Source organism: Erithacus rubecula (genome assembly GCF_903797595.1).
Source record: "Erithacus rubecula genome assembly, chromosome: 3".
In the NCBI taxonomy this organism is placed as follows: domain Eukaryota; kingdom Metazoa; phylum Chordata; class Aves; order Passeriformes; family Muscicapidae; genus Erithacus; species Erithacus rubecula.
The window spans coordinates 31,485,306-31,498,826 of NC_136689.1; the positions used below are offsets into that span (position 1 = coordinate 31,485,306).

General features: G+C 33.2%; 1 protein-coding gene across 3 annotated transcripts in view; it reads left to right on the forward strand.

Moving 5' to 3' along the window:
• Positions 1 to 13,521, forward strand: part of DGKB (diacylglycerol kinase beta) — a 326,673-nt gene that overhangs the window by 98,624 nt on the left and 214,528 nt on the right. For all 3 annotated transcript variants that reach the window (XM_079302918.1, XM_079302917.1, XM_079302919.1), the window contains 3 exons: positions 2,170 to 2,258; positions 2,340 to 2,456; positions 6,318 to 6,416. In XM_079302918.1, the coding sequence (XP_079159044.1) occupies positions 2,170 to 2,258; positions 2,340 to 2,456; positions 6,318 to 6,416 (305 nt within the window). The remainder of the gene's footprint in view (positions 1 to 2,169; positions 2,259 to 2,339; positions 2,457 to 6,317; positions 6,417 to 13,521) is intronic.

The following is a 13,521-nucleotide window of genomic DNA, read 5'->3' on the forward strand; positions in this document are numbered from 1 at the left end:
AGAAAAGGAACACAGAAAAGCTACTGCATCTAATTTGACCTTCATTAGGCTATTGGATGCAGTTGCTACCCTTCAATTCCTTGGCTGTATCTATGTATTTCCTGATAATCTGTTAATCTGTGTTAGACCACCTAACGTGTCTCTTGAGAAACTGGGGCTTGCTGAAAGGTACCTTGTCTCCACTGGAAAGTTTCCAGAAATGGGTGATCTGTATCTTTCTTTTATGGTGTGTTTCAATGATAATTTTTTTTTTTAGACCTATTTTCTGATTTGAATATGTCTTATAGATGGTTTGAATGGTTGATTCATGTTATGCCCTACTCCATTAGATTAATGAGATCTTAAGTACGCATCTGTATTCTTCTCATGATGATACCAAGTCACCTTTCATTTTTATTTTTGGTAAAATAATCTGTTTCTTAGTGTAACTGACTTTCACAGTTTTTGGTATGAAAGATAGTCCCTCACAGTTGTTGAGGATCTTTCTGCCTGTGCAGTTTTATTGGTCTAATTTGAGATTAGTCTGAATGAATGAGGGTTTTGAATTGACTGTTTCTCTCCTCTGAGGGCCACAGACCTCTATGAAATATACTTCAGATGTAAATCCTTGTATGCATTTTTACATGGCATGATTTCATTCACCATACTATGAAATGGGAAAGATACATTTATTAAAATCCAAACAAATATAAATTGCATAACTTGGGATGAATAAATGCTGATGACACTAACTGGAAATACATATATATAATACTGATTTGATTATTAGGTTTTGAAATGTTACATTCTTCCATAGTCTTTTTTTGTCAGAGTGATATTGTGAAGAAAGAAGACCCACATATGTTGGAAAGAGAGTTATATTGAGCAAGTAATGTTGATCACCTTCAGCAGTTATCAGAAATGGGTAGACCAGTAACATAAACTGTCCCAAAAAGACCAGCTTTGCAAGACCTGTAATTTTTTTCTGCTGCAATGTGTCTTTTGAGAATGTATTTGTTATCATGCTTGGCATTTATTTTGTGAGAACAATAGTCTCTGAGTATCTGAAGAACATGCTCCTTTCAATTACTTCATTCAGCAAGAGGCATGAGCCTACTTGCAAAACTATTCCACTATTTCCTTATTTAGCTAAGCTTTTTCTCCAGTATATTTTCAAAGCCTTGCTATAGATTTCATTATTTGCATTTTAGATTGTGTGGGAGGAAAAAAAAAAAAGGGGGGAACCACAGGGGTCCTCACCATCCCTCCATGGTCCAATCAACAATGTTACTCCCTGCAGTTTGTCTGATTAATGGCTGCGCCTCCCACTGGGTTTGTGTAATAGGTGCAAGCAAGGTGTTTAGAAGTACTTTGTGCTTAATTGCTCTCGAGGTCAAAAGCCTGAGACATATACCATGCAGGGAGAAATTAATTCTCAGTTTTTAATAGTTGACTCTATTGAATGCAGGCATAAGCTGTAGCATTATTTCCTGATCTTGGCACCGTTGTGTCGTTGAAGTCAGGAGAGCTTTGCATTGTGCCCTGCATTGTGTGTTTTCCAAATGCAGCTAGCATGATCTTTACAGACCTGGTCAGCAATAGCAGTTACCTAAAACTGGTGTTGGAGGACTTAAGAGGGGAAAAAAGCTTCTCAGGAGTTGATATTTTGTAAAACAAGAGTCAAAGTTATGGTGATTACATGGAATGCATGAAAACAATTGCTATTCAAAAATGGACTAATCAGCCATTTTTGATTTATAAATCAATGGTAGGAACAACATATATTCTTTGGCTTTTATTTTTGTGCTTGTCAGCTGTTCTCATGCCTATAGTTCATAAAACAGATATTTCTTCCTACTACCAAATGACTCAAAACCATTTTGCAGCCACCGATTTGTCTTATTGGTTTTGTCATTTGGGAATTATTGTGAAAAAATGTAGTAAGGACTGATTTAATTAAGGATTTCCTGTTATGCAATGATAGTGCATTCTTGGATTTCTCACTTGCATAATATTTCCTGTTCTAATTGGCCTTTTGTATTCCATGGAAAAAGCAGCCTAGTTTGAGTTTTCATTGACTGATTGGATTGATTATTTAGAGATGACATGCTGGTAATGTTATTTGATTCATAGAATTGTAGTCAGAAACACCATTGCCACAACATCTAATAACGTGTGCCTTTTTTTCAGTTTGCAAGTATACAGTCCATGAACGCTGTGTCTCCAGAGCTCCTGCATCTTGCATCAAAACATATGTGAAGTCTAAAAAGAATACTGATGTAAGTTTGGAGTAGCATATAACTTTGCCATGTACCTGTTAATTTAATAACTCTATGTATATCCACATTTCTCTTTTGCAGGTAATGCACCATTTTTGGGTAGAAGGAAACTGTCCAACAAAATGTGATAAGTGTCACAAAACTATAAAGTGTTACCAAGGCTTGACTGGACTTCATTGTGTTTGGTGTCAGATTACAGTGAGTATACTGTAGTAAAACCTTTCACACAAGTTTGAGAGATAAAAATTGAATGTCTTTCTATAGTCTCATAATCTGGAACATCTCATTCGATTTAGTCTTTAGCAATGACTAGTGTGTATTCAAGGAATGGTATATGCAGAATATTCCTAGGACTTCTTAATTGTGGCAAGCAAATGTGCTTATTTCATGTCATGAAATGCTTATTTCAATATATCATTAAGCAATTTTTTTTCATGGTGATATCCATATGAAGATAATGTGTGCCACTAAAGAGAATTCCCAATCTACGCTGCAGAAAAATTATGAAAGAGTTTTCAGTACCAGGAAAAATCAAGGTCACTGTGACAGTAGGTTTAATTGGTGATGTACTGACAGGCAAATGAATTTGAGGACATTTGATAGGATACACTGATTCCAAGTGTCTGGGAATAATAGCAGAGACAAGTTGATAATATACTAATCTGTGCACCAAGTCAGATATATACAACTTTTGTGCACTCCTTATTCAGCAGGAACCAGTAACTGGAACTAATGACATTCAGGGAACACTGCCCTTATAAGTGAGATCTTCATGCTAGAAGGAGCAATGCCAGTATTTCTGTTTCTAGCCAGGGCAGGATTTAAATCTAAATGGGGAGAGATTTCAGCCTTCTTCACATGTATTTGCTGGTTTTGCTGATATCATTATTATTATTGTTACGGAACAGCAGTTGTTTGTTCAGTGCTCTAAATAATAATATGAGACTGAGGCATTAGTGAATGTTTGTTTTAAACATACAAGTTTGGATGTTTTATGACATATTTTCTTAACACAAGAATACAAAATATGAAGCATCATCAAAGAAAATAGATCCAGGATGCTTTCAGTGATAAGCTGTTATGATTACTTAAAAAACAATATTTTAGAAGAAAGCAAATATGTAGTCCAGATTGCTGTCAAAATTTGGATAATTTATGTAAAGAGTAAAACACCCAATCCAAAATGTTTTGCATGTCGATAATTAAACTTAGGCAATGCTATATGTGTTTAGCAAGAAAAATAAGGATGTTCTGCTGTAGATATAGAAGTGTTTACATCTGTATAATATGTGTATATCATTCAAGAAATGTATATTGTATGACATATATTGACTTCTAAAGTCCATGTGGATCTGGACCAGATTTGTAAAGGTCTTTTACTCCTTGCAGTTGTACATCAAGATTCAGAGGATTTTCATAAGAACTGTTACTCACTGAAGAAGTATTGAGGGATTATTTATAAATGAAATCACTCTTTTGAAAGTGTCTTGGATGCTTGTGTGCTTATTTAAATGTCTAAATAACTGTCAAGGTTCCAATTAAAAATGGGTGTGTGTTTTTTGACAGCTGAAATTAAAAATGTTGGCACTAAGGTTTACAATTTTTCAGTTTATTTCCATCAGTAATTTAGAGGCTTTTTAAAAAGTAATTTTGCATTTTCAAATAAATTTAATATTATTTTTATTTTATTTTATAGATTCAGATGTGAATTAGAGACAAGTGAAGAATGAGTGTTTGTAAATACTGCAAATTATATTTCAAATTATTCACTTGCAATTCTCTCCATTTGATATATTCTATTGCAATAACTTCATTTTCTAATAGTAGTAACTTTATTGAAGAAAAAAAAGTGATTTGAATTTCTAACAGATGCATGATTTTTGAGTATTTATTCAAATAAGTGACTCGAGTCCCAAAATTTAGAGGTGTTTTTCACTAAGGAGGCTTGTTATACTGACTTTTCTGCCAAATCCATGATCCCTCTTCCATATAATTTGTAGTTCTCCACCACAGTCAAGTTAATTTTTTTCCCCTCATCTTCTCTACAGCAAATGCACAATTTCCTGCTTTGCTGCTTTGTGAGGGAGGTAATATTTTGCACGAGATAGTTTTAGGATAAGGGAATTTTGGGGGAAATGTATTTAAAACCTGCAAAAATACAGGCTTTTTAAGAGGCATGCATATTATTTTATTTCTTTGTGTCAAAGTGTTATTTTCATTGAAGCTACATTTCTTCTACCCTTTGTTATTTGCTATGTGCCAGCTCTGTTGTCAGAGATCAGCAGAGACTAATAAGAAGATTAAGCTATTTTTTTCATGGATAAGTTTGCATGCCACTGAGTAGCAAAGCTGCTAATTACCACTGAATGTGTGAAGATACTTTTATTTGATGTAACGTGGCCTGGTGTGCATTAATTATGGTACAAGTAGCCTTACCACTGAGGCAGAGAATTAGCATGACAAATGATTTAGATTACCAAAATACCCCCACAATAAGGCTTTAATACTCAGAGTAAATCAAAACTCTTTAGACTTTTATTTTCTGTTGCTAAGTAACTGCCTAAAAAGATAACTTTACAGTGTAAATGAATATGGACAAGGCTAATACTAGGTGTCATTCAGTTCAAAATTCAGAAATGTCATGTTGAAATTAACTGTACCAGATAATTTTATGAAGACCATATTACCAGTAAAGTTTATCTGCATCAGCAGTTGGTACAATTTTATTTTAATTTTGATAGAGTTCATATGAGTTAAACCATTTAAGGGAAAATGAGTCAGTCATTGAAAAAACGTGATTTGCAGATGCAGGCATTGAGCTACAGATTTTGTAACAGCTTTTGAACATGTTGAATTAATGCTGTAAGCTACCTGTTATATTGGATAAATCATTTGTTAATAAGATTTTTATCTCACAGCTCCTGATATTTATTAGCTCAGTTATTTTTCTTTACTGTAAATATGCATATATTTTCAAAAATATCCATCTCTAGGGCAAATGGATGCTATCTGAACACCTTAATGCATTTTATTGAATCTACACAGAGATAAAAATGTAGAATAATTTGCATTGGAGAAGACCTTTACAATCATCAAGTCTAGAAAAACAAACTTTCACAAAATTTTGTAATATTAATTTTATTTTACTCTATCTCTAATTATACTGTGAAGTATACAGTTAAATGTGAATGCTTTGCATGATCCAAGCACACGAGTGTGCCTTTGTACTGCATGGCTGAATATTTAGTCATTTTAAATGAGTTAAATTCTAAATTATGAACAAGAACTCCTGACTGGTAATGCAAAATATTTCATCATTTATCATGACTTGTTACTGTTTTATGTTCCTGTTACATGCACGTTTGTCCATTCAACCTCTGTAAAAAAATAGAAGTCAGCCAATGTTCTTCCTGTCAGCAGACCTGAGGATAATCTTTTCATGTTTTCAGAGTAGAACTATTGTCATTGCTTTCAAGAAAAGTGGATGAATTCTAGGCATAAATTAGAAGAAGGAGAGTAGTTCCAATTCCTCAGCAGTCAATGGAAACCTGAGAACTCGTTCAATCAAGACCAAAATTTACCCAATGAAGCTTAATGTAGGATATTCCTGTGTTCTTATATTTGAGTCTGTAGTCGCTATGAGCTTCAGGAAGGAAGCAGAGTTGCACCAATGGTGCCAAAAGCTGCTTTGAATTGCTCACTACTAGTAGAACAGAACTCCCGGACTCAGTGCAAGAAGCTCTCTTTTGAAATGAAGCTTTTGGTCAACAATAACAGTAGGCTGATATTACTGTACTGCAGCATTCTTATTTTGTGTGCTGATCTACATATACCATTTCTAAACTGAAAAATACTTCTTTAATCCATTGGTCTTCACTTCAGTAGAACTCTGTAAGTTTTGTCCATCCCAGGGAGCTTTCCACTGCAGTATTTTGTTTTCCTTCCCGCACTTTAGTAATACTTAGGTTAATGAAACTCACCCAATTCTAGAATGTCCATTTTCTTATGCTGTAATAGCAAAACATCTAAATTGAATCATCATTTTCTGTCTTCATGTAGTTGCATAACAAGTGTGCTTCACATCTGAAACCTGAATGTGACTGTGGACCTTTGAAGGACCATATTTTACCACCCACATCAATCTGCCCAGTAGTATTGGTGAGTAATTAATTTCAGATGTAGTCTTCTCTCATATGCAACATTAAAATGGACTGATTGCCAGCTGTTTGCTAAATTCACAGGTCTATGTGAACCTTAAACGAAATGTGAAATCCTGGCTGATGGGTTTATAGGCGTGTGTTTTACCCTCTGCATATTGCATTTTCCTTCATGTGAGAATGAACCTTCTGTGGGGCATATTATAACTGAAGCTGACTCAGGTTTTATCACTTATCAGACTGTACTTACCAGAAACTGTATAGGCAGAACACTTGTACATTTTACATCTTTTATAGATCCAACTTCCCAGAATAATGAAGTTATTCTTATGGGCAGTTTTTGCTTGGGATGCATATTGTATATCTGCAATGCTGAGGTCTCTGATCTAAGCCGGAGGTTACCTAGAGTGATGACACTGGTCTTGCAGTAAGCTATGCATCAACATTATGGTATATTTTACTCTGCAGTCGTGGACAGTAAATTTCTCTGTCCACAAAAACAATAACTCAATTCAATGAAAATAAAAATGCATGCTATGTGTAGGTTGTATAGAAAAGAGCTGACCGTTTTACCATTAAAAAAGAGCTTGAGAATTAACTTATGTATTCACATATTAAATTGGATATTTTATGCTGATGAAAGTCATAGCATCATCATATTCATACAAGAACAGATGAGTAGTCCTCTTTAAATATATTTCTTAAGTGTAAGAAATGCTTTAACATAAGAAAGTGTAGTTTATTGAGGGGAGGCAGAAAAAGAAAATATACATCCTAATCTTAAACCAGTTGCTGATCATTAGGAGTAATATTCGTGCCTATTGTTGTTTTCTGCTGAATCTTTTTGGCTCTTTGTTTATAAATCTGTTAAGGAACAGATGCTTGATTTTGGCCTCCTACATGTGTAAAGTGGGATTATTCCATTGACCTCAATGAAATAATAGAATGGAAAGCTTTAATATTTATGAAATATTTAAAATATTTTTTTAAGTCACAAGAGTGGCTTTGTAGTTTATCTCTATGGTATTTTAGTATCATCTGGAAAAGTTCTGATTAATAGTTATAAAATATTACTTTAATAATTATATTCTGTATTACCTTATTTAATTCTCAGGATGTGAGGTCATACTTTAAAAGTTTACATCTGGAAATTATGATTCTGGTATTGAGCTATTGAGTTTTTTTTAATGTTATTTATCATTTGCCATTGGTATAAATGGAATGAATCTTCAGCATGAAATTTTATCTTCAGTTATATTGGCATAACTACATTTTCTTTTCAGGAGAGGAAGAGGAATAGAGGAATTAAGATTTTTATTCCACAATTGGAGTTCAGTTAAGTTGCTTAGAGGATATGTAGAACCACTCTAGAGTCAAATCACCCTTGAATAGGTTTGTTTTATCTCCAAATTTTCAAGGCATAAGCAGAAGTAAATATGTTTTCCTGCTTTGGAATCCCATTACCAACAGTGCAACACAAGACATGCATTTCAGCACAATTTATATTGTTTGGAATGGAAAATATATTTTACCATGATTTAATGGAGACTTCATAATTTTGTAGTATATTTTTGAATCCTGTAGTTTCTTCCAAAAATGTCTTAAAATCCTTAGTTTAGTTATGTTACCTGTACTACCTCACTGATCTAGCTAATAGTAATTTCTTCTGAGAGTGGTTGGTTATCATGTACATATGGTTTGCGTTAGTAATTTTTAATTAACGTCTCCCATTTCCTGTTATGGAGATTCCTTTTGAGAAGCATAATACTTCAGTGTATGGGACACCAGCATTCTCAATAATGATAGCAAAACCAGTGGATATATCCTTGTGAAAACTGTCTATCCATGCAATAGGAAGTGTGTATGTTAATAAAAATTACATGTTCAGACATACAAATCTGATGTGGAAGGGTCCTTCACTCAGGTCAACATTTAACTTCAGTGATCAGCTGAGCATTAACATTCATGCAATGCTGTGCATATGTGGAAGGTAAATAGAAGCAGATAACCATAATGTGTGCTGCTCCACACATATCCTTGAGTATCTTGAGGTGTAAGGGAAGAATGTATTTTCTAATCCCATAATAGCAAGATCAAAAATCTTTTATCTTTGATCTCCTAAAAATTTTGGCCCTCCATTCCACCTGTAACTTTGGAAGCCAGATTTCTTTCAGAAAAGTGCAATATTCATCTCAGAGCAAGATGCCTTCTTCTAAGTTTCCCTTCAAGATAAATCCCTTCTCATCTTTTCTCTTTTGCAGAACTAGGGACATTCGTATTTTTGTCTTTTCCATCCAGCATTTCTCATGTCTCATTACTTCAGTTCTTGCCAAGTCCAGCCTCAACAATTTCTACACAGTTAAAGGACTTTTTCATACATTGCATTTCACAGCACTGTGTATTATACCAGTGCTACCAAAATGATCTCAGCTGACTGACTCTTAGTGGCTGGAGAGAGAACCAAAATGCCTTGTCATGTGGAAGTTAGGTGGCTGGTCTAAGTTAAATGAGGGCCCTCCCATCTTCAAAACTGCACATAAATAGAATTTGTCAAATGTTATTCTTGAATATGATAAGCTACATTGTCAGCTGAAAAAAATCCAGATGGGGAAACTCATGTGGTTGTTACTGTGTACATCATGAAAACATCACATACCTATGTGATATTGACATACCAATGTCTTAATATTTTTCATATCTCACTGCTTAAATTTTAAATGTTTTAATAAATTGTAGTCTGTCAACTTTAGTCCTTTTTACTTTTCTGTTTACCCTATATGAGGCTTGTTGTACGGTGAAGTTTTTAGTTCAAGTTAAATGAGTTTTGTTATAAACTGTGTGCAGATCTCAAGTGATAGTCTTTTAATAGATGTCAGATACACTTTAATGTTACTCTCTTTTATTTCAGTAACATTTTAATTAATTCATACTGATTGAATAAATGTACATTGAGACTTGTTTCCTAATGAGGGCACATTTAGAGGAAAGGTTTTGCATCATTCTGATATCCTGTGGGTAATTATATTCTAATTATATGGTGGGGGGGAAAAAGTCTATAACTCAGTACTGATATTGTTCATTGGACCCAATTAATTACATGCACATAATGAAAGTTCATGATAAGGTTGACTGGCAGTGAGTTTAAAAATCTTTGACTCAATTGAATCCTAGCCTACCAGGAGTACAGAATTAGATCATAACCAGGTTTAAAACTGGGTATTGGAATGAGATGAGTGAGTAGTGAAGAAAACAAGATTGGTCTCTGCTTATGAGACAGTTTCCCTCACCCTGTCCCTTTATAAGGCAGAAAGGGAAAAATGCTAGCCTACATTTTGTCTTCATTTCATGCCGTCCTTTACTTTGCCCAATTTACTGATGAACATATAGGATGTTCGAATTTTATTTATGTCTGTAGAAAAGTAATTAGATTTGCAATTTCCCACCACAATAGATACAGCTGTGGATAGTCACCAACAAACCAATAAAAGATTACTATTTAATAAGCAGTATGTGTATTTATTTCATAATACATGATGATTTTGATTCTCCTATTGTATATGCGAGTTTTACAATTATTTTTTTCAGTTAATTTCTAGCATTATATTTAAAAAATAGAATTAAAACTTCTAATTGTGGAATAAAAATAAAATTAAGGAATAAATTGTAAAACATAAGGTACTCTGCTTACAATGTAAGAATTACTATATGGCAAGTATCACTGTCCCTATAGTAACCAGTTTATTTCAAAGGTGGAGGATCTGGTATAATACTGAAGGTAAGGAATGAAAAAATAAAGTTTAAAACCAGGTACTTTTCTTTGTGTTTTGATATTCAACTTCATTGTTTTGCATTCTGTAAAAAATAGGTCATCAGGATAAAAGTTTGAATCAATTTCCATTTTCTTTCTTTTCTCTTGTGAATCAATTTGACTTTTGTTTTGGGTATTGAAGATGTTGTAACGCTTTAGGACAAAGTCATGTAAGCATAAAGACAATTTTTGTAAATATGGAATATATGTACAGAGATAAATTGATATGTATAAAATATATAGAATTTTTTTGCATCATAGTATACATCTGTTTATATACACTAATATAAAATACCATCATAAATCAAATTCACTTGACCTCTTGTTTTAAAATATAGATGGCTATATGGTTTGGAGGAGGAAACAGATCTATCTGATTCCTCTGGCATTTTGTTGTACAAAACCATAAATGTTAAAAAAACTTTTGTTTATGACTAGTTTTATTTAGTCATGTAGAACAACATACACAAGAGATTTAAAATGTTTGATATAGGAAATGTGCCTTGTTCAATTGAACAATATGCATTGGGATTTATAGCTTCAAACTTTTGTGTAAATATGGCAAGTGTATTGACATTCTGGCAAAAAATGATACAGAATTAAAGTTGAAAATACTGTTCAAGAATTTTCTTCCTCTATCAGTATCTGGACTAGATAGAATAGCTATTGGCTATATTATAATTGCAGCATAGTTCAATAGCTATTTTTTCCATGTCTGGTAATATGTTTTACTAATACTATTTTTCTGTGAGGTATGTAGATGTTATTCATATAGGAAAGCAGAGTTGTAGAGATTGAGAAAGGGAATTAGCAGTGCCTGGTTAAAAATGAGCGTGCTTAATCCCCTTTCCAGTTATTAATCCTAAAATGATTCTTCTGTTTTTATAATAGTAGAGATCAGTTTTAGCTCAGTTGTATCCAAGCTCAACATGGAGCACAGAAAGTCAGTGAAATGTAACCATTTTATGAGCAACTCAATCCTTTGAAGTTGAGTACTAGCCTTATCATGGGTTTCTGAACAAAGATACTACAAAAAAAAGTTATTTGAATATATATGCTTGGGAGGGGGGGGCAGTTGAATTTAGATCTGGTTGTTGAATATTAAGTAATGACATCACAATGAAAGATTTAAAAAATAAAACAGACCACTTTTTTGCTTTTCAATTGTGTTTCATATTGCAACTTCAGTTCTCTGAGAATCTAAATCAGACTTGAAATATAATGGTGTCCTTATCTACGCTAAGAGCTTTTTCATTTCTTTGAAGTCAGAAGGAAATTAATAATTGCCCTGGAGGAAAATGTATCTTCCTAACTAATTAGCTGTTCGACAAACACAGTTCAATGTTAAAATAATAAGATGCTGATAAACTGAAATGGCAGCCATTCAATCATTTTAAGTTATATCTAGTTGCCTGCCCACAGCTCATCACAAATGTCTGTTTCTAAGTTTATTCCTTGCGTCCTCTCCTGCTGGAGTTTAATGTGATTTTATTTTCAAAATTATTTTCCAACAATTTTGTCTTTTTTGGGCAGTATATATAATCAGCTGCTATAGCCCAGATTGGAGTTGCAAATCCAGTTGAAAGTCTTGGACTGTACATTGATGCATATGTTGAATGGCAAGATGTATGATGTCAGGCAAGTTGTCTGTAGAAAACTGAATTAACTGAGGCCAACATGCCAAATGAGATAGACTTGATTGTGATTTAGTGTGTAATCCTTTACCTTTTTATTGAGGCAAACTAAAAAGGAGCACAATATATATTTAAAATTATCACATAGTGATTCTTTGTTGAGAAGAAGAAACAATGAGCAGTTTTAGAAGTTATTCTTAAATACATATTCTTCATCCCAGCCTTGTCTTGTTGCATGTATTCTGGCTGCCAGTATTATGGGTGACAAAATGCTTTCTTCTTAATGGCATAATGCAGTTTTTCCTTTTTTCTTTCCTTAGTCTCAAATGTGTTTCTCAAGACAGCTCCCAAATTAATTAGAATCCTTAACTTTTCTTTATAGTATGGACATGTGTAGCTCACTGGATGGTATTTTTGCTGAGAATTGGTTAATAATCTTGTCCACAGGATGACTTTTAGCTTCTGCCTAGGGATTTAGAGCTGAGTATTGTGCTGCAGCTCTATGAGCTTTCAAGACAGCATGATGTGGTATTCTAATATAGGCTCTTTTGATTAGCATGTACACAGAGCTGGAAATGTGGAGAATTTATAAAATAAATTTTCAGAATATTTTAGGTTCTCTGAATCACAGTTACTTGGATGTGATATCAAGTAGATAATACAGATAAGATTGCCTGCCATTGTTTTGGCATAGTGGTGATATGTTTTTTTTATTTTTTAGTTTGCAGGACTTTTGAATCTTTAATTCTCTTTGATTATTGTATAATTATGGAGAGAAATTTCATGGAATGGGAATTTTGTAAGCAGGGTCTTGAATGCCATATGGGTTTAAAAAATTGCAGTCTAGGAGTATCTGATACTATTAATATTATTATTATATGTCCTTAAAGATTACCCTGTCATTAAACAAATTAGCTCTAAGAAAACAAGGAGCAGCTGTCCTTCAAGTTCCATAAAACGAATCCCAAATCATCATTTTGGTATTCAAGTCATGTATTTAAATTTCCATTGGCTTCATCTTGCAAACATTTGAGGATATCTTTATGTGGTGTTCCATGTGTTCTGTCTGATCTTCTATGAAGTTTTGGAGTTGTAGAATAAGATTCTTTAGAATTACTATTTTGCTTTCTACATAATAACAAAAATATACTTCTCTTGTTGTGCAATCCCATACCCAAATAAGGTATATGCTTCATCTCAAAATATATATAATAAAAGTAATTATCATAGAGAAGTAATCTCAGGTTTTAAGCTGTCACCTGACAAACTGTAATGGTATTAAGCATTTATTAATGACTTTGCACTTCTATATAATGTATTAGTAAATTGTTGTTTCATGTTATGAAATGTATTGATTTAAATAATTTTGTGTAGGAAATAATCCAGAAAAAATATATTTGCATTTATTGATTAAAAGGCAAGGTGAGAACAAGCAGTTGTTGCTCTATTTGTCCTGGATTCTGTGTCAGCAGTTAAATTATAAAGAGGCAGCTCTTTAGTAAGCCTTTAGTAACTATTCATCTGTTTTTACCCTAATGGCCATGATACAATATGGTATTTTTAAATGTTAGTGTTTTGTATAAAGGAAAAGATTCTACCTCTCTGTAAAGAAAGAATATAAGCTGTTTTTGAGGACTAGTTAGTTCTTGTTAATTGTAGCAGAG